The 21,568-nt window shown below is 37.8% G+C and overlaps 1 protein-coding gene across 2 annotated transcripts in view; it reads right to left on the minus strand.

Annotated features, from left to right (window-relative positions):
* The window catches only part of slc4a3 (solute carrier family 4 member 3), a 96,038-nt gene that overhangs the window by 14,010 nt on the left and 60,460 nt on the right, over nucleotides 1–21,568 (minus strand). For both annotated transcript variants that reach the window (XM_065252273.2, XM_065252274.2), the window contains 9 exons: nucleotides 19,503–19,642; nucleotides 16,972–17,152; nucleotides 15,396–15,531; nucleotides 9,279–9,444; nucleotides 7,217–7,319; nucleotides 6,836–7,020; nucleotides 3,699–3,918; nucleotides 3,298–3,516; nucleotides 3,072–3,220 (listed from right to left, as the gene is read on the minus strand). In XM_065252273.2, the coding sequence (XP_065108345.1) occupies nucleotides 3,072–3,220; nucleotides 3,298–3,516; nucleotides 3,699–3,918; nucleotides 6,836–7,020; nucleotides 7,217–7,319; nucleotides 9,279–9,444; nucleotides 15,396–15,531; nucleotides 16,972–17,152; nucleotides 19,503–19,642 (1,499 nt within the window). The remainder of the gene's footprint in view (nucleotides 1–3,071; nucleotides 3,221–3,297; nucleotides 3,517–3,698; nucleotides 3,919–6,835; nucleotides 7,021–7,216; nucleotides 7,320–9,278; nucleotides 9,445–15,395; nucleotides 15,532–16,971; nucleotides 17,153–19,502; nucleotides 19,643–21,568) is intronic.

Below are 21,568 nucleotides of genomic sequence, written 5' to 3' on the forward strand. Positions count from 1 at the left end.
CATTCCAGGATATTTCTCAATTTAACAGACTTTATTGGGCCTCAGCAGTTCAGAGTTTTAATGCAGTTTCAACGCAATTTCAAAAGGCTTTAAACGATGCCAACCAATACATAAGGGTCTTATCTTGCGAAACTATAGTCATTTTCGGCAAAAAAAAAAAAAAAGTACTTTTAAACCACAGCTTCTCGTCTTGCACTAGCCATGTGACACGCCAGCGGGACTTTACGTATTACATAATCACGCCAAAAAGTTACGAATGACATGCGAAACTATCACTCCAGTGTTTACAAGTGTGGAGAAAGAGGACCGTTTCAATGTTGTTGTATGTGGAATGATACAAATTCATTTCTTTGTGTCCGTTTGTTGTTTAAATTGGTCCGCAAGTGTGCGTTTCACATATATAATGGGTGACCTTTCGACGTGATTGCGCAATATGTAAGGTCGCACTGGCGCGTCACACGGCTAGTGCAAGACGAGAAGTTGTGGTGTAAAAATGCAAAAAATTTATTTTTCTTGCCGAAAATGATAATGGTTTTGCTAGACAAGACCCTTATGCCACATTTGGGGTCGTTTACACTGCAAAAAATTTTTTTTCAAGAAAACATTAAGTGATTTTGTGCATAAAAAATCTGCCAATGGGGTAAGCAAAAAATCTTGAACATTAATAAAAAAAAAAAAATTCTTAAAACACAAAATTCAAGAAAAATTCAAGAAAAATTAGCTTACCCCACTGGCAGATTTTTTTGCTTGTTTTATGCACAAAATCACTTAGGGTGTTTTCACATATAGTTCATTTTAAAAGAACCAAACATAGTTCACTTAAAGTGAACCAGAAAAGGAACTAGCCGAATGTGACCTCAGTCCTTTTGGTGTTCACAATATAGTGGACTCAAAAGAGGACCCAGTTCTTTTTTTAGTCCTCTTCAGAACTGATGTGATCTCAGACCCTTTCTTGTTCACATCACAACTTCATAAGAACTCAGACCCCAGCTTTCTGTGCAGCAGTTTATTTTGATACAATGTCAAAACCACACGCGAAACGGACCGGGACCTCATTGATTTCACATCTCAAAAAGAAATCGAACCACAAAAGAACCCAAAAGCGAACCGTACTCAGACCACCTCCAGACGTGTTCTGAGTTCGGTTTAGCCTGGTTAGCCAGACCTACATCAAGATGTAAGGTCTGGCAACTCTTCACACAAACGGCTCAATGCAAGGGGCGGGATATAAGGTTGTCCCTCAAAATGCCTCTGCACGCAATAGGATAGCGCTATGACGGATCAGAGCAACGAAGAAGGTGACGTAGTTACCGTAACCAGTCGGCAAAACTCCAAACACATCTTTCTTGCTTAAAAAGGACTTCAGTAGGGTTTATTTGCTCTTCTCTCAAAGAAAAACATAAGTCTAAGTCCTCCAGAGTCGCGGCCAAAGCCGCTTCAAAAGATAGCTGTTCGCCAGCAGCAGCAGCCATTCTCTGTTTTCAAGTAGGAACCGTTGCAGCTCTGTCGTCATCATGTTAAGCCCGCCCCACAGACGCTACACACGATGTGATTGGCCTGACCAAATTTTGGTTTTTGGACCGGTTAAGTGTATTGTGAGTGCCTAGACTAAACCCTGGCAGCAAATATATTTTGCGGCCGCTAGGGTGCGTCTAGATTTCTAGGCTAAGTTCGGTTGGCTTTTGGGTCCTTTTAGGGGGGTCTTTGAACACTTGGTTTGTTCACATATACACACTGAAATGCTATGAAAGCGTTTGGAGGGCTCAAATGAACTAGGTGTGAAAAAACCCTTAAATTTGATATTTTTGGTCTAAAAACTAGACTTATTTTCTTGGGTCATTTAGCTTATCAAGAAAAAACATCTCAATTTAAGAATTTTTAGATATTTTTACTGAAAACAAGACAAAATACTAAGAACATTTTTCTTGAAAATAATTTTTTGCAGTGTAGAGCCCTTTGAAGCTGCGTTGAAACTGCAATTTTAAACTGCACTGAAACTGTAAACTGTTGGGGTCCAATAAAGTCTATTAAATTGAGAAAAATCCAAGAATGTTTTCATCAAAAAACTTATTTTTTTCTTGACTGAACAAAGAAAGACAAACAACTCGGATGACATGGGGGTGAGTAAAAGATCAGTTTTTTTATGAAAGTGGAGTAATCCTTTAAAATACCCCACATTCATTTATTATGGCATGTCCAAAATGCCCCTATGTTTTCGTGTCTGCACTGTCAAATGCAAATGAACTACAGCTCCCACTCCCTTATCAAAAGAGACCTAAATGACCGTGTTTATGAGGGAAGGCATTTTGAGGCATATGTGTATTTAAGGCCAATAAAGTGTCTAAAATGTTTACGAGCTCAATGAGCAGCGGATGCATGGCTTGCGCGCTCCTCTCACACAGGGATACCGGTACCATATAGCAATGTTGTTTCAGGGTGCTTAAATACGTGTGCAAATGTTATGTTTTCATGACCACTCGCACAGCAACATGAAGTGGGCCGGCAACCTCAATACAGACGATAGTCCAAAATATCTACAGGTTGACAAATTCTTTACCGGTTAATCATATCTACGGGTTTATCGCCCACCCCTAGTCTGAGACAATGCTATATTACTATTGAGATACAGCGGATAACAAGGGGAGGGCAGAAACTATGGTAATGCAAGCCTGTCAGTAAGTGGCCATGGGTGGGGCTTAATCAGTATGACATCACATTAACAAGAGAATTAAAACATCATGTCTAACAAGACTGCTTTGGTTTAATGGGGATTAAAAATTGAAGGAGTAGATGATTTTTTTCATTGTAGGGTAATTGTGTGTTTACAAACCGCCAACACACATTTATGTCCAAACACCTTGTAAAAGTGAATTTTGGATAATAGGTGCCCTTAAAATACTAAAACACTTCTGGAACACGATGCTGGAAAAACCAAGACCACAAATATGACACTGCATCTAAAGATGTCCGTCTTTATGTGTAGACCAACTGGTATATTTGTAACATAAGGCTGTAGAAGGGAATCATTTTTGTTTTCAACTACAGTAGTTGACCATTAAAAGTAAAATCACCTTATAAAAAGCTTCCTCAAAGACCAGGAGCGGTCCAGAGAAACCGATAATAAGCAAGGGCTGCCCTGCTAGCAGGGAGAACAGGATTCCCACTGTTGCCGTGGAGATAATGAGCTCAGAGACTCCCATCATGCCTTGCGTCTTCTCACCTGCAGTACATACAGCATGGAGTTACACAAGCTAATGAGATTATGACATTTTTTAGGATTAGGCGATGATAACTTGCCTAATAAACCTCCAAAAGTGATAGTGGGTGAAAGAGCAGCAAAATAAATAAATATGACAGCAGCGATGCATTGCGTGTCCACGGCGTCCTTCAGGTCGCTGATGTAGCGCGGATAACGCCGCCGAATATCGTGGATCAGACCTCCAAACGGAATTCCGGAGCGCTTGAGAGGATCAATGTCAAACTGATCCTCCTCCTCCTGTTCCTCTATCATCACATCTGAAGCAAAATCATAGAAGATATGGAGACACGTCAACATCGAGATTAAGAGAATAATAATTTCTGGAGAATTTTTAACCCAATAAGATAAGGAAAAATATGAAACATGTATGCACAAAATATGCAAATGAATTTGAAGTGGGGAATAATGACAGATGTGAGATGGTGGTTTCCCATCTCACCTTTTGTCTCCTGCTCAGTCGTTACCGTACTGCCACATTTTTTATTTTCCCTTTCTTTGCGTTTTCGTAGCATCATTTTCTGGAAGGAAGCCACGGTTTTCAGCAGATCTTTTCCCTCGACGTCTGAGGGTGGAATCACAATGCTGCAGTCTAAGAATTCATTGATGCCGTTGAGCAGATCCTGCCGGTCATCAGCAAAGTAGGCCACTTCATGGAAGTTCTGCAGAAGAATTCAACTATACTGAATCTTAAGTGTTAAAAACAGCCAAACGCAGAAGTTACTGGGTCAGGTACTGATATTATGTACCATAAACTGCAAAAAAAAAGATTTTAAAGAAAAAAAATCTAAGTATTTTTGTCTTGTTTTCAGCAAAAATATCAGATATTTTTGGTCTAAAAACTAAACTTATTTTCTTGGGTCATTTTGCTCATCAAGAAAAAGCTTTTTTTATTTTTAATTTAAGAATTTTTAGATATTTCTACTGAAAACAAACAAAAATACGAAGAATTTTTTTCTTGAAAATAATTTTTTGCAGTGTAATAGTAACCAAATATTTTGAGCAGATTCAACATCAACCTGATCTCACGAATTTCCATGTTATAGTCACGGAATATTTTGCTCATTTATCCGTGTTATTGTCACGCATCTCCGCATTTTTCCATGTCCGTACCACGGACTTTCTTTTCCGTGTCAATTTCACGTATTGGTTACTCAATTGTTTTTCCTATTTTCTTACAATTGTCGCTTGGGTTTGGCATTATAACGACTTTCTGTTACATAAAATGACATTCTAACCCAAACCCAATTCTAACCCTAATGTCAGGCGACAATTGTTTAAAAAAAAAGATTTTTTTTTTAAAGCAACCCAAACTCCAAATCTAACCCCAAAGCCAAGCGACAATGGTTTAAAAATAGAAAAAACAATTTAGTAACCACACTGCAAAATAGTGCTGTGTTCAAAATATCGATCCGACGATACATCGTCATGGACGCCTGACGATGCACACATCAATACAGCACCTTCCGTATCGATTCGGATGCACTTTTGAAAGTAACATGACGTATCGCTGTTGTTCCGTGATCCATATGGAAAGACCCGCGGAGTACGTAGAGTTAAAAGTAGCGGGGTATACTTTCTCTCTCTCGCGCGTATTTAAAATCAATAAGTTCAGTATGAAAGCGCAGATATCTTAGCCTATACTACTGCAAAGGGCTTTATTAGCCACTCTGTTAAAAAACAGTACTAACGAATTAGAGAAGAAACACGACAAAGATTTGCATGTGAAAAGTGAACGTCTAGAGAAGAAATACAGAGCATACCTCAAACTATACCTGTCACATTAATAATCTGATTTCTATTAAATAGTATTAACTCGGACTGCATGTTTATAGATATATTCATAGATATAGAATAATTAAATGAGAGACAAATATAATGCCTAGAGTAGGCTAAGACACTATCTTTGTAAAACTGCATGTAAAAAACATCCTTGTATCGGGATACGTATCGTATCGGGGAAATTGTTGGCGATACACAGCCCTAGTGCAAAAAATGATTTTTAAGAAAAAAAAAATCTTAGTATTTTTGTCTTGTTTTCAGTAAAAATATCAAATTAAATTAGGATGCTTTTTCTATGAGCAAAACGACCCAAGAAAACCAAGAAAATAAGTCTAGTTTTTAGACCCAAAATATCAAATTTAAGTGATTTTGTGCATAAAACGAGCAAAAAAAATCTGCCAATGGGATAAGCAAATTTTTCTTGAATTTTTCTTGAATTTAGTGTTTAAGAAAAATTTTCAAATTTTTTAAAACATTTTTGGTCTAAAAACTAGACTTCTTTTCTTGGGTCGTTTTGCTCATCAAGAAAAAGCATCTTAATTTTAGAATTTTTAGATAGTTTTACTGAATACTAAGATTTTTTTTCCTTGAAAATCATTTTTTGTAGTGCAATACGTGAAACTGACACGGAAAAGAAAGTCTGTTACGGACACGGAAAAATGCTGAGATCCGTGACAATGTCATGGATAAATGGGCAAAATATTTCGTCACTGTAACACAGACCTTTGTGAGATCATGTTGTCCAACATTGTTGTAACTATTTATCAGCAGGTGGCCAATGTCACATAAAAAGTTCATTTCTTAATCAAGTTAAAGTCATACAGTTTAAAAAATGCTGGGTTATTTTCAACCCAGCGTTGGGTGAAATACAAACAGTAGCCTATTTCACACAGTAATACTGGTAAATTACCATGAATTTACCAGAATGAATTTACCAGTAAATACAAAAATGTGCTGTTCACACACGCAGTGACTTCCGTCTTTTACCAGTAAGACATCATTCACACATCAGTATCAAAATACCAGTAAATTCTTTGAGAAAGCGGAAGTACCTGCGGCGCGGCGAGCTCAGTGTTGTATTTGTTAACAATCTACGTCGTTCATATCCACGGTCCGTATTTTGTTGTTTTCACGTCTCTGGTAAACTCTGACAGTCGCGAAGTTGCTCATGACCAAACAACATTGCATGAGGCGACGTCAAACCGATGGCGTTTTAAACAACAGTACTTTTTGCACATTAGGCTTTACATACGGCGTGCTAAGGACGTCGGCAATTAGGCAAGTAGGTGGTAAGCTGTTTTAAACAACTTTGGTGAAGAAATGTGGATGTAAACTTCAGGTGTGCTCGACTGTCAAGCAGTGTGTGTGTGGAAACGTCTGTAAAACAGTCTGGGGGTAAACGCGTCATCTGTTTTAAAACATTATGATTGGCCCGAAGCTGTCAGCGCGGTCTGACGTCGTCCGTTCTAAATGCCGGTAATCCTATATTTTTCGTTCACACATAGCGCTTACCGGTAAATTACTGGTAATCTTACAACCTGTCTTACTGGTAAATTGGGAGCACTGATTTACCGGAAAGGTTCTGTTCACACATGATCTGTTAACTGCAATTTACCAGTAAATTACCAGTAAAGACTGTATGTGTGAAAGAGACTAGTGTCTTGGTTAATTTAACCCAATGACTGGGCTCATCCCCTTTGAACCAACACTGGGTTTAAATTAAGCATTTTTACAGTGTACTTCCCGGGTTTCGCTTGTCCAACTCATGCAATTTATATTGTGAATATGAAGATGAACCTTATCAGACATGAGGGTTGAGAAGGAGCGTCCGATCTCGTGGTAGTCCACGTTCATTTGGGTGGGACCCAGCAGCACAAAGATGAATCGAACTGGGACGGGGATTTCCAGAACAGACTCCAGCAGGACGGCCTCATTCAGCCGGACAAAAGCCATAGCAGGCTTTTCTAGAAACTCCACACAACCTAAAACACATTTGATTGCGGTAAAAACCACGAACCGTGGGGGACCAGGAGAAAATACATCACAAATCAAACACAACAGAAAGCATCTAGCTAAGCCGACTTTCTCTCAAATCATTAGAAAATTTGGAACGATGACTCAACATCATCTCTGGAAATGGAAACAACAAATGTTGGAACAAAGTGGTTCTTTTCTTACCCACTAAGACCACAGTGGCCTCGGCATCTTTGGGAATCTTTGCCAGGAGTTTCATAGATCTGGATGCAGCGTGAGACTCAGCTGGAACTGGGTGGAGGGTTTTCTTCAGTTGACAGGAGAAAGTGGTTAGTGTCATTTTAACGTCACATCAGCCTCAAGCTGTGACAGAAAAGCTTTGGCAGGCAGCACATGCAAAGCTCGGTGCACCCTGTGGCTGTGTCAGTGTTTGGGATTGTAAGTTTCCTGAATTTTAATGACCCATTGTGCCTGTTTCGCATCACAGAGCACGGATATAAATCTACTGATCCAGGTGACAAAGTCAAAACCAAACGGTAAATCACTTTACATTACATTAACACAGTAAGTCTTTACTTTTTACATGGGCTGTTTCAGATTTGCCAACATTTTAGGCCATTGGGAACTTCACAGCTAATGCATCAAGAGTTTAACTAGAAGCACCTGTAAAGTTATTATAAAGCTTAATCCTGCACATGTGTCAGAACGGCGGATGTGATCCAAGCATCTAACCAGACACAGACCCAATCTGCAGATGCACTTACCATGCAGATTTTATGGGGAATAAACGTAGAATTTAAACATGGAAAAATTGTGGTAAATGCTGCTCTAATTGGTATAAGAAAGTATAATCAAATTAGCTGAAATATTTAATAAACAAACATATGAGTGGCTGCAGATGTGTTTTAGTTTGGACCTTCCAGATTCAATGTGGGTACTCAAGGTACATTAGACTGGTTTAAGCTGGGCTGGCTGCATAAACAAAGAAGCTAAGTTAAGAACTAATCTGACCAACTAGCAATTATTTATGGCTAATAATATTCCACTTTTTTATTCCGTTTTTGATAATTTACCCACCACTATGTCATCTCCACACTTCTTTTATATATTTCATGCGTGACCTTTTGATGTGATAACATAATACGTAAGGTCACGCTGGTGTGTCGCACGACTAGTGCAAGACGAAAAGTTGTGGTTTAAAAGTACTTTTTGAGGGAAAATTACAATCGTTTCGCAAGATAAGGGGCCCTATTTTAACGATCTGAAACGCAAGTGCGAAGCGCAATGAGCAAGTGACTTTGTAGGCGGATCTTGGGCGCTGTTGCTATTTTCCCGGCGGGAGAAATAACTATTGCGCCAGGCGCAAATCAATAAGGGGTTGCTCTGAAGTAGGTTCATTATTCATAGGTGTGGTTTGGGCGTAACGTCAAATAAACCAATCAGAACGCTATCCAACATTCCCTTTAAACGCAAGGGCGCAAGTTCCATGGCGGGTTGCTATTATTATGAGGGATTTACCAGGCGCACACCAGGAGCGGTTCACAGCTGAAGAGACCCACGTTCTTGTAAGAGCAGTCAAAGACAGAGAAGTTGTTTTGTGTGGGGATGGGAGAAACCCGCCCAAATCAGCGTCGCTTAAACAGGTGTGGGAGGAAATAGCCACAATTGTCTCATCAGCTGGCATCCCCAGGACGTTGCGCCAAGCGCTACAATGATGTCAGGAGACGGGGCAATCCCAAGCTTGCCAGCATAAATCGGGCACGCCGTGTAACGGGAGGTGGATCTGCCTCTACACAGGACCTGACGCCAGCAGAGGACATCGCTGCGTCCACCCTCACCGCTGAAAGGGTTTGGGGGCTTTGAAATCGGATAATTTATTATAGAATGTTAATATTGCCACTTTGTAGGTGTGAGCAAAACGTGCCATTCTGAGTGTGTCCTTTTAATGCAAATTAGCTGATCTCTGCACTAAATAGCAGTGCCATGGTTGGATAGTGCTTATTAAGGGGCGGTATTATCCCCTTCTGACATCACAAGTGGAGCCAAAATTTCAATGAGCTATTTTTTCACATGCTTGAAGAGAATGGTAAAACTAAGTTACTGTTTGATATTTTCCAAATTTTCTGGGTTGACAGAAGAACTGGGGACCCAATTATAGCACTTAAACATGGAAGAAGTCCCCTTTAATTTTCTAAATGCGCATTTGGTATAAGAGTACACTTGTTTTCCTTAACGCTAAAATATGAGTACATTAACAACGTCACACCTCTTTGTCATGTTCTGCTGCTTTGCTGTCGTGCATCTCCGCATTGTCCTGAGGCACCAGAGGCAAACTGGTGTCGTGAACGTGATTGTGGTTGTGGCGAAAGCTGCCCAGACTGGTGACAGAATGGTTTCGATGGAAAAGGCCCTCTTTCTCGTCATTGGGGTGACTGCACAGGAGAAAGCAGATTGTGAAACCTGAAAAGTGATTTTCACATGAGAACGTCAAATGCAACATTTCTGTTCTTCAAATGTCATATATTAAAAGTAAAACTGTTATGACTTGTTTAATCCGTCAACCTGAGTCTATTAGTTCTGCTCCGTGAGACAAATAATCTCATTCTTCTGTTGATTTGGATTTACGGGTACAACGATTTCTTGCTTATCGCATCCAAAAAGGCAACTTTCCATCTTTGCTTTCAATATTTGAAACATACAAATCCCAACATGTCAAGCTATCAAAATGTGAACCGCACACCAAACCAAACCTCACATTCCCTGTTCGCTCGCAAGAAAACAGGCCAAAGCCTGGTTAGATAACATCAGGGGATATTTAAACAGAATATGAGCTGCTGGTCCAGTCCAATGAATTAATAAATGCCTTTATTATTTTCTACAGTAAACCAATCATTTATTTGCACCGTGTTCTCTGAGTGTGCTAAAAAGAGAACGGGCTAAAAAATGGTCATCCTTCCCGGCTCCATTACACACAGCCCTTCATTTCACCACTTTGGGCCTATCCAGCATTTGATATCGGCAATCTCATTAAGACCCGTTCGAGCTTACGCTACACTCCAGCCAAACCGAAGGCTTCGCAAACGCGCGTGGAAAACAAAAAGAAAAGGTGTGATATAAATAATAGACTGTGTTTGACAACATTCCCAAAAACTTGAAAAAGCAACTAATGAGCTAACTTACAGAATTTCACCTTGATGTATTTTTTCCATTTTATAAAGACATATTTTGTAATGTAGGGATTTGACACATTGTCCCATGGAAAGCCTGATATATGATGATGGGAAATGTTGTCGAAAGGTTTAATCATCAATGGCTAACGTGTCCTGAAACTAGTTTTTCACTCTTTATCATGTTTTATAGCTTGGCAAAGTGAACGCAAATAGCTGACTATACATATTTTTTATTTAGCTTCTATTTAACCAGCAAAACACTTGAGATTTAAAATGCTAAATTTTGCAAGAGGGCCAAGACAGGCCAAACACAGCAAACAATTAAACATAAAACAAAATACATCGATGACTGAAACTCTTAAATGAAATGTACAAAAAAAATCAATGAGAACAATTAAAATGATCTTGCAACTTATCTTGTTATCTTGATCAGACAGAGCAGCGTAACATTTGGGATACTAAGGGTGCATGCACACCAAACCAAAGGAAGCAGGGGCATAACTTGACATTGTCCAAATCACACAGAACCACGATGTCAAAACATTACAGCAATCGACGAAATGTCGTGAAATCTTACTGGATGAGCGCTGTTTTTATTTTAGTCCTATCCCAAACCTAACCCAACATCTCATTGGATTTAGCCCGTATTGTATTTTTGTTGACTTCTTTTGTTGAAATTTTTCAAAAGATCCCCTGGGATCAATGTGTTAGCATGACAGAAGCTTGATGCTGTCGGGAGAACAAGCAACAGCCGGCATTTTTCCGTCGCCCGAGTGCCTCTCACATAAATTATTCGAATTTGATGGCTTACGTTTCTTCCCCGTCACAGAAAACCACCACAGGTTTATCAGTGCCATCAAAAGTATTATTTTGTTTTTGTTCGTTTGTTGATCACGAAGTACAACGTAGTTTTGACATCTCACGTGGTTCTGTGTGATTTGGACATCAAGTTACTGGACGCCACCGGCTTCAAGTTACGCCCCCCATCCTGTTATGCCCTTGTCTTGCAGTCCAAAGACAAATACTATTAGCTTTTTCAGCTAAGTGCTATGAAGTTACTATAATACTTCTGCTTTGTTTATCAGTCGTTGAACAAAGCACTGGTTGGTTGTTGTGATATTTTTCCCACCCCTCCTCCACTGTGATTGGACAGCCGAGTTAGAAGTGACATTAACAAGCATAGGACTTAGCTTCACCCAAATTTTTCAACTCTTGGCGTTCAGCGCTGAAAAACCGCCAGCTGCTGGCATTTTTGAAAAGCGGGGCACTTCAATTGGAAAAAAATGTAAAACATACGCCGACGTAAACGCCTTGGTGTGCACACCCACTAAGAAGATAATATTTTGTGAAAATATAATCTTGACATCTTTAATACTGACTGAGTAAAATTTTGTCAAAGATTGAAATTAAACTAAAATCAAAGACTGCAATCAAACTTTAATGCTCCATCTCATCACTAGATTTTGAGACCTTGGCTTGGATTTCCCAGACAGGGTCACAAATACAATAGATGTGAACAGGTCATCTGAAGTATTACCAGAATCATTCATCCCTATTACAATAAAGTAAAGTTTCTGCCATAGTAATTCTGTTAGCACTCATACAGATACGGTTCTGACCTCAAAAAAGCTTTCCAGTGACCGAGTGAAGCTCAACACAGAAAACACAAATTTCACAATCCATCAAGAGCGAAAAAATATGAGCCAAGCTAAAAATATACGACTCTCTGGGGAACTAACCTAAAATATTCCTGCCTTTAATCAACAGAAAGAAAACAAAACAGGGAATGACTTACCGGAATAATTCAAACTAAAATTAATATTTGTTATCATTTAGTCAGCAGCGCACTATTTTTAACCTGTAATTTGTATTATATGTCTTTCCTCTTTAAACAAAATAAAGGTTTAGTATATTTTTCAAGGAAATCAGATGGTGATTTATACTGCTAAGATCCAGAAAGGACAAAATACAATCATTATTAAAGTCATAAAGATAGTCAACACGTTTTGTCCGGCCATGTTAATGCCAAACACCACACTGCAAAACTGTCTTTTTCTTACACTAAGACACATTTATTAAATAAGTAAAATTACCCAAAATAATATGTGCATGTTTTCTGGAAAAAGGAGAGTGCATGCAAAACAAAATCACTTTAAATTCCCCTTAACTGTCAACACCCCATTTTGAGTGTAGGGGTGAAAAGTTGATGCGCACCTTCGAATTAATATAACTCTGGCATTGTTTGGTCTAGAAGCCTAATCTTGGTCTTGTTTTAAAGACAAGAGTTTAATTGACACTGAAGATAATTTGTGTCCAGAAATGAAAATATTAAACAGATTTTTTATATTAGTTTAAATGTATTAAAATAAATAAAAATAATGCAATAACATATTCATTTTATAAATAAAATTATAAAAATTAAAATGTTTCAGGACAAAATTGCTGTAAAAATTTAGCCAAAAGTCTCAAATAGCTGTGATAAAAATTTCAGTTTTACACATAAAATGAGGTGTGTGTCACGTTTTAGTGCTTTTACCAACTAAAGCCACAAGGTGTCATTGGCCTGCTGCTTTCTCTTGTCACAAAAAAAACTGGCATTGCATTATTATTACAACTAAAAGGTTTTGAAATACAAAAACTGCATTCTTAGAGTTTTCCAATGATACATAGTTTGTAAACATTTTAGTGTTGAATCTAGGATATAGTGTTATGAATATATAATAATGATTATGTATTCCTAAGGGGGGTCATGGAACAAAAACTGTCGCTATATAATTTCTATCATAAGATGACAATATATAGTTTCTTGTGATTGGATAAGAATTCTCATGCAAAGCACTGAAGTATAGGCGTCCCGCTGGTGAACAGTGACATTTAGCAGGATTATCAATGTTTTGAGGCACACTCTTTTCATAAATGAATCACTTACTTTCAAAACGTAATTTATTTTATAAAACACTGCAGAAATATGTTTTCTAGAGTATTCCAAAATATTGAAGTAAACATAGGTGTCCCATATACGAGACAGGTGACAGTTAACTCTTTCCCCGCCATTGATCTCGTCAATTAAGCGAAAACATTTGCATGAAAAAACTTGTTCCTGATGAGTTTTTATGTTAATCTGTAATACCGCGATTATCCACCAGATAGCGCACTTACCCAACTTATAAAAAACTGAAGGCAAAAAAAACATTTTTTTTTTTTGGTAATCATTCTGAATCTGATCTTTAAGAAAATTCTTTCACAAAAATCCAATTATTTCAGCTTTTTGATAAAATATTGTATTTAAAAAAAAAAAAATACCCATTTTTTCCCCCCGTTTTGTTTGTCTGTTTGAAAGCAAAGGATCTGTTCTTTAATTTGATATATTTGTATGTTTATATATTTTTAGAAGAAAATTTTCCTGGAAGGAATTTTGTGAAACTTTTGTGAATATCACAAAAAATGCTGGTGGGCAACTTAAAAAAATTAAGTTGAGACTTTAATTTTTCATACTTATAGATGTTTTTTGTTTGTTTATTTCTTTATTTCTAGAATTTTTCAGAAAACAAGTCTTAAGTAAATATATATACACACACACACACTCACCTAAAGGATTATTAGGAACACCATACTAATACTGTGTTTGACCCCCTTTCGCCTTCAGAACTGCCATGTGGCATTGATTTAATAAGGTGCTGAAAGCATTCTTTAGAAATGTAGGTCCGTATTGATAAGATAGCATCTTGCAGTTGATTGAGATTTGTGGGATGCACATCCAGGGCACGAAGCTCCCGTTCCACCACATCCCAAAGATGCTTTATTGGGTTGAGATCTGGTGACTGTGGGGGCTATTTTAGTACAGTGAACTCATTGTCATGTTCAAGAGACTAATTTAAAATGATTCAAGCTTTGTGACATGGTGCATTATCCTGCTGGAAGTAGCCATCAGAGGATGGGTACATGGTGGTCATAAAGGGATGGACATGGAAACAATGCTCAGGTAGGCCGTGGTATTTAAACGATGCCCAATTGGCACTAAGAGGCCTAAAGTGTGCCAAGAAAACACCCCCAGAACATTACACCACCAGCACAGTGGTAACAAGTCATGATGGATCCATGTTCTCATTCTGTTTACGCCAAATTCTGACTCTGCCATCTGAATGTCTCAACAGAAATCGAGACTCATCAGACCAGGCAACATTTTTCCAGTCTTTAACTGTCCAATTTTGGTGAGCTTGTGCAAATTGTAGCCTTTTTTCCTATTTGTATTGGAGATGAGTGGTTCCCGGTGGGGTCTTCTGCTGTTGTAGCCCATCCGCCTCAAGGTTGTGCGTGTTGTGGCTTCACAAATGCTTTGCTGCATACCTCGGTTGTAACGAGTGGTTATTTCAGTCAAAGTTGCTCTTCTATCAGCTTGAATCAGTCGGCCCATTCTCCTCTGACCTCTAGCATCAACAAGGCATTTTCAACCACAGGACTGCGGCATACTGGATGTTTTTCCCTTTTCGCACCATTCTTTGTAAACCCTAGAAATAGTTGTGCGTGAAAACCCCTGTAACTGATCAGATTGTGAAATACCCAGCCCGGGCCATCTGGAACCAACAACCATGCCACGCTCAAAATTGCTTAAATCACCCATTCTGACATTCAGTTTGACATTCAGGGGATTGTCTTGACCAGGACCACACACGTAAATGCATTGAAGAAACTGCCATATGATAGGTTGATTAGATAATTGCATTAATGAGAAATTGAACAGGTGTTCCTAATAATCCTTTAGGTGAGTGTATATATATACACAAGAAAAGACAAAATACTAAGTAAGATCTTGATTGTTTGATGTGCATTCTTTCTTAAGTGACTGATGCCAAAAATTATATCACTTGCCAGTATTCACTTTTGTTGTACAGAAAAGAAAAGTGCTGACATTCTGTCGCATCCCACTTCATGTTTCATGCATAATAGGGGGTGAGTAAATAATGACATACAGTATTCATTTTTTATGAACTATTCCTTTAAAAGCTTTTAGATTTAACCTATATAATTTGACAATAAACACAACTGCAATACACCATTAAAACCTCCATCAGCCTTTATGTAATCACACCACTTCATTTAGCAGATAACCAATACATGCAGCAGTTGTGTAGAATGACATTGGCATTGAGTCCCGCAGCGGAGGAAATCGATATGAGCTTTGTTTGGAGTATTGATGTGTGACCATCACTAACCAGTGTTTGAGCAGCAGGGCTCTCAGCACGCTGGGTCGATCTTCTGCTCTGATCTGGTCTGAGATGATCATGGTTTCCACCAGCAGATGAGCGATGCCAGGCAGTGTGGTCTGATCCAGGTCCAGCATAATGGCACCTGGGTAGGAAAACACAACGTTAGTTACATTAGAAAATATCCAGAATGTAATTTGGCCACTTTTCATAGTGCAACTATAAAAAATTTACATAATGAAGGATTTTAAAGAATAATGAAGAAAAGGGGGAAACCTGAATCATAAGAATGTCCGAAATACTAGGGCTGCCTAATGATTAGTCGTGACTATTCGTTTGCAGAATAAAAGTTTTTGTTTACATAATTAATATACACAGTACATCAACATATATAATGTATATATAAATACACACACATGCATGCATAATTTTACGGGAAAAATATTGATATAATAAATATTTATATTTATATATAATATAAATTAAATGTAATTATTAAAAATGTATATACACATGCAAATATGTTTTAAATATATCCATGCATGTGTGTGCATTTATATATACATAATTATTATACACATTATAAACAGTAGATAAATTGCTCTACGGAGGTTTTGAGAGAAAACACAGATATGCCCGAATTGGAAGGGATCAAAAACAATGAGGACCTCCTACAAGCAAGATTTTCTCAGAGATCCACCTGTAAAACTAAATCCTGCTTGAAAATGTCTATAAACAGCGATTTCTTTTTTCACCGATGGGGATGGTTACTCAGCATTGGCAGACACTACGAGAGAGCCCAAATGCTTTGGATAAAGGAAGAAATTGGCACAGGGGCGCTTTATGCCTGAGTTCAGACACGAAATGTGATGCGCCCCTTATTCAGCTTATTCAACTCACAAAATCCACCAATTAAGAGAGGATCCCAAATTTCAAAGCATTTATAATTAAATTAAATTTAGCATATTTGGCACTTTTGTGAGGGTGCTCAAGCCCCGGAGCACCCACATGATCTGCACCTATAATTCATAGCATTATGCATAATATTTTTTTTAAAACATTCACTGCATTACCGTTATAACATTTAGTGCCAAATACAAAGTATCATTGTGTTAATTTTTTTATTAAACAAATATTGAAACTATATTACTCATATGGTCCATGATATAAGACTTTGTTAATACCACCCAGCTCTGTATAATATTACCATCATTACTTTGATCTTTGCTGGCGCTTTCATGAAAAAAATCACTTATTTTGTCAGCAAGTAACAAACATTTTTGCTTAAGCGCCAAAGCAACCAAAACTCCCACCAATATCTTTTCACAGACAGACACATGTTTGGACCGTATGTTTGCTATCTGCCAAAGATTGTTTATATTGTTATCCTTGCATGTACAATAATCAGATTTTACGGTCAAAACACAGATCTGCTTAGGAATGCTTAATCCATTTTCTAATTTAAATGTCAATTTGAATTGTGTCAGTCATAAGACACCAGAGATTTAGAGTTTGTCAACAACGTCTGAAGTGTGTAGATGTTTGAAGCAAGATTCCGGGCGCTGAAAGAGAAGTGGATTCCTACCATGTGTGATGGTCCTGCGGAGCTCCAACAGACTCCGAAAGGACAGAGAGGCCACGTGTGGTTTACCCCAGCGATCCGTTTCCTCCTCCACGTCCTCCTCGAACTTGATCCAGCGTGCCGTCTCCTTCCAACGCATCTCTTGGTTTTTGTCCACTATCAGCTCGTTGAGCTCCACAAACACCTTGGGGTGAAAGCACAGTGTCAGATTCACATCATAAAACATTTAAATTGATTGTAACCGAAATGTCTTGTGGCAATTTAGTTTACACTGGGCAGTCATGTTGGTTAGTGATTCTGGCCATATTAATGTGCCTGTGGCTCAAATGATAGTACATGGTGCTAGCAACACCAATGTGATGGATCAGATTCACAGGGAACAAAACATAAAACAAAAAAAAAAGTACAAATAAAACATACAATTTAAGTGAATTTGTGCTTAAAACAGGCAACAATCTGCCAATAGGGTAAGGGAAAAAAATATTGGACTTTTTTCTCAAAGGGGACATATCATGAAAATCTGACTTTTTAATGTTTACACTGAAAAAAATTATTTCCAAGAAAAAAAAATCTTAGTATTTTTGTCTTGTTTTCAGTAAAAATATATAAAAATTCTTAAATTAAGATTCTTTTTCTTGATGAGCAAAACGAAGAAAATAAGTCAAAAAATATCAAATTTAAGCGATTTTGTGCAAAAAAACAAGCAAAAAAAAAAAAAAATGCAAATGGGGTAAGCAAATTTTTCTTGAATTTTTCTTAAATTTAGTGTTTAGGACAAATGTTCAAGATTTTTTGGCAGTTTTTTTTTTTTTTTTTTGCTTATTTTAAGCACAAGTTCACTTAAATTGTATATTTTTTGTCTAATAACTAGACTTATTTTCTCATCATTTCTCGTCATTTTGCTCATCAAGAAAAAAAATATTTTCTTTATTTTAGGAATTTTTAGATATTTGTACTGAAAACAAGACATCTAAAGAGCATTTGATTGGACAGAAAATTGTAGTGTAGGGTGATGTCATAAAAATGCAAGACTTTTTTAGAGCACGAAAAGCTCCAAACTGTAGTTTTAAAATGCTAATATCTTCTGTATAATAATTTTGTCAGTGTTTTGGATCATCACAGTTTATATTTATCCTTAGGCCAAACATATTTATACTAAAAAAGAAAAATGTTTAATTTTAATTTCATGGGGCCTTTAACATCACTCATTATCATTATGGGGAAAACAGAGAATCATACTTAAAGAATTCTCACATAAAAACTTGGCAGAAGCTTAAAGGCATTGAGAACTGGAAGGGAGAACCTGGCATTGTGATGTATTCAATACGTAAGGGATAATGTAGAGGCAGCCGGTAGTTATTGGGAAATAAGCCCCGACAGTGTGATCAGGACCCGACGTGAAGCGGAACATTTTTATCCTTCCGCGAAACCTTGCACAGATGCATAAAATGATTGTAATACCTTATTAAGATCCTCTGCTTCATACTTGTCTGTCTCCATTTTTTCTCTTTTAGCCAGTCTTTGAGAAGTTTTAATGCCCATTCTGTATTTTTTTGTGTGTTGGCTTCGTAGCTGTCATGCTCTATTTTGTCAAGTTCAGTCTCAGTAAGCTCTCAGTGTCTTGTCGTTGTTCGTTCTTCTATCCACTGTTTAAATGTTTTGTTTTTTCCGTACATGTTAAAATTAATGTCAAAATGTTCCATTCTTATAATTGTGGTTGTCCAGTGTTTGTCACAAGATGGCGCCAAACAGTAATCTTTATTGGCGCGGAGCGATTTTACTCATACAAGTAGTACCGGCTATGCGTTATTACTTTAGAGCGGTTATTATTTGAAAAGAACGAACCTGCAAATGTCTCAACTGACCAATCAGAATCAAGCATTCCAGAGAGCCGTGTAATAATATACTATACAATACTAACAATATAATAATTCATATACTAATCTCAGCACACTGCCTGTTTGATGCATACTGCAAACTTATCTAAAAAAATGGTACTGTAATCCTACTATGTTTCAAAATCCTGTTGTGTTTAAATGTTTGATGCAATATGCTTTAAAACAGAGGAACAAATCAAAATGTGCAAAAGTTTGGCAGGTTGGTGGAATCAAACAGTACTGTAATCGGTATCTTATGTATCCACAAACAGAACTGACTATATTGCCCTATTCTTAGGAGTTATGTATTTAATATGATCTTGAAATTAATAATCAGAAATTTCAATCCCAAAATCTAAATGCATTTTCAGCAATTTTTTAGGCTTTCATTTCGAACTTTTGTCCCATTAGCTGTATTTTGAGGTTTTCTCCGGCAGTCCACAATTGTGGTATCAACTTTTTTAAACAATTTCAGATGGCAAAAAACAAAATGAACTGTGGTTGACTGATTTACAACCCTCTCTGCCTCTTCTTATCTAAGTGAATAGTAGTTGGACAGAACAAGCAGCAATGTGACCCAGACTTTATACCGTTAGACAAACATTTGGTTTCTTCTTAAAATTATTCTTCTGTGTGTGGAGAGCGCCTGGCTCTCACCTCGTGGGTTTTTTTGTCCATCTTTTTCCTTCTCTTCACACTGGACTGTGGTGGAGAGCTGTTCGTTCGGGCAACTTGACATCGTGATGTTTTCTTGACCAGGTGTCGTCTAACTCCAGGATTGTCCTCAAAACGGTGACCTTGAACAAGTGATAGAAAAAAGTGTATACATCATAAATACCTGACAGTTTGTTTTGTAAATGCTTCTGGGAAGGAAAACCGCATAAGTTTATCTGGATGAGATTTGATTTGAACAAAAATCTTAGCCCCAAAAATAACAAGTCAATCTCAGCTGAGTGCACATAAGAGGTGAAAAGAAGCCTTTCCAGAAAAAATGCTATGATTTAATGTCGTATCATTTCGGCCCACGAACCGAGGTTAATATTGAATTTGGGATAATTGAAGCGAAGTTTTATGAGAAACGCTCTTTCTCCAGCTGTTCTGTTTGCCAAGCAAAAGACCAAAGCTCTCGGAGGGTTGAGGCTTGCCAGGACGCCCAAAGCCTCAGCTGGTTTGTGTTGTCCCAGTAGCCCCGGGATGTTCGGTAAACAAAGTTTGTTTTTTCTCTGTTCTCCCCTAGCGGTGCTGGGTTCATGCCTCATGCCTCGAATCCCCCTCATAAAATAACAACATAAGTCCACACGCTCCGTGTTTGGGCTTATTCCCAGGGGAACGGAGCTAACAATATGGTGGCCGTGCCTTTTGGCTGTACCCTGGTTGTGTGTTTCGTGGCAGTACAGCAAAAATCCTGGAGAATAACACCACAGCCAAGTCCTCATCAAAACACCAGAGGGTCAAACCAATTCGGCCTGCGAATGTGTGTGTGACTCATAAAAGTGCCGATTTTGATTTGTGAGTCAAACATTTGATCTGTTTTCCCTTATTATGTGAAAATTAACTATTGAACACTCCAACACCTCTTAACGCACGAAAATGCATTGGAATGTAATACATAGAGAAAAAAATACACAATTTTTAAGATGTCTAGGTGGTGACCATCTAATGTGTTAAAATCATTAAAGGGGCCATGGCACAAGACTTTTTTAAGATGTCAAATAAATCTTTGGTGTCCTCAGAGTGCGTATGTGAAGTTTTAGCTCAAAATACCAAATAAATAATTTATTAACATGTTTAAATTGCCACTTTGAAGGTGTGTGCAAAAATGTGCCGTTTTGGGAGTGTCGTTTAAAATGCAAATGAGCTGATGAAGTGCAAACAATAATCACAATGATGGAGGTTTGTTGCAATTAAAACTCAAATGTGCTTTTCTCTGCACTAAATGGCAGTGCTGTGATTGGATAGTGCAGATTAAGGGGTGGTATTATTATAATAAGAGCTCCTTATGACATCATAAGGAGAGCCAAATTTCAACGACCTATTTTTTCATGTGCTTATAGAGAATGGTTTACCAAAACTAAGTTACTGATCTTTTTCACATTTTCTAGGTTGATAGAAGCACTGGGGACCCAATCATAGCACTTAAACATGGAAATAGTCTCATTTTCATGCCATGGCCCATTTAAAGGGATAGTTCACCCCAAAATCAAACTTTATCATTATTTACACACCCTCAATTCACAACCCACAATGTTTTTTGTTGTTCTTCAGAACCCAAATACAGATTTTAAAAAAGAAACATTTTATTGGGTTTTTTTCTGGTTACCATGAGATTGGCGGGTGACCACCTTAGCCACCATCCATTTCCATAGTACCAGAAGACCTTTCCAAAAGTGTTAAAGGGATAGTTCATCCAAAATGTAAAATTGTGTCATTATTAACTCCCCAAAAATATATATTTTAAAGGGGAAATATCATGAAAATCAGCTTTTTCCATGTTTAAGTGCTATAATTGGCTCCAAAGTGCTTCTATCAGTGGCGACTCGTGACTGCTCATCCGAGGGCGCAAATTCCAGGGTTCGGAGTGTCATGTGTGTTGCTTGCGTTTTCAAAATATGTGCTTGTTGCGTCATGTAAACCGTAAGCATCACGTGTCTTGTCAAAATACGCGCCTAAAGGGTATATAATAAAATAGACGCTCATGTTCAAAAAATACATGCAAGACACTC

Source organism: Paramisgurnus dabryanus, chromosome 15 (assembly GCF_030506205.2).
Source record: "Paramisgurnus dabryanus chromosome 15, PD_genome_1.1, whole genome shotgun sequence".
Classification (NCBI taxonomy): domain Eukaryota; kingdom Metazoa; phylum Chordata; class Actinopteri; order Cypriniformes; family Cobitidae; genus Paramisgurnus; species Paramisgurnus dabryanus.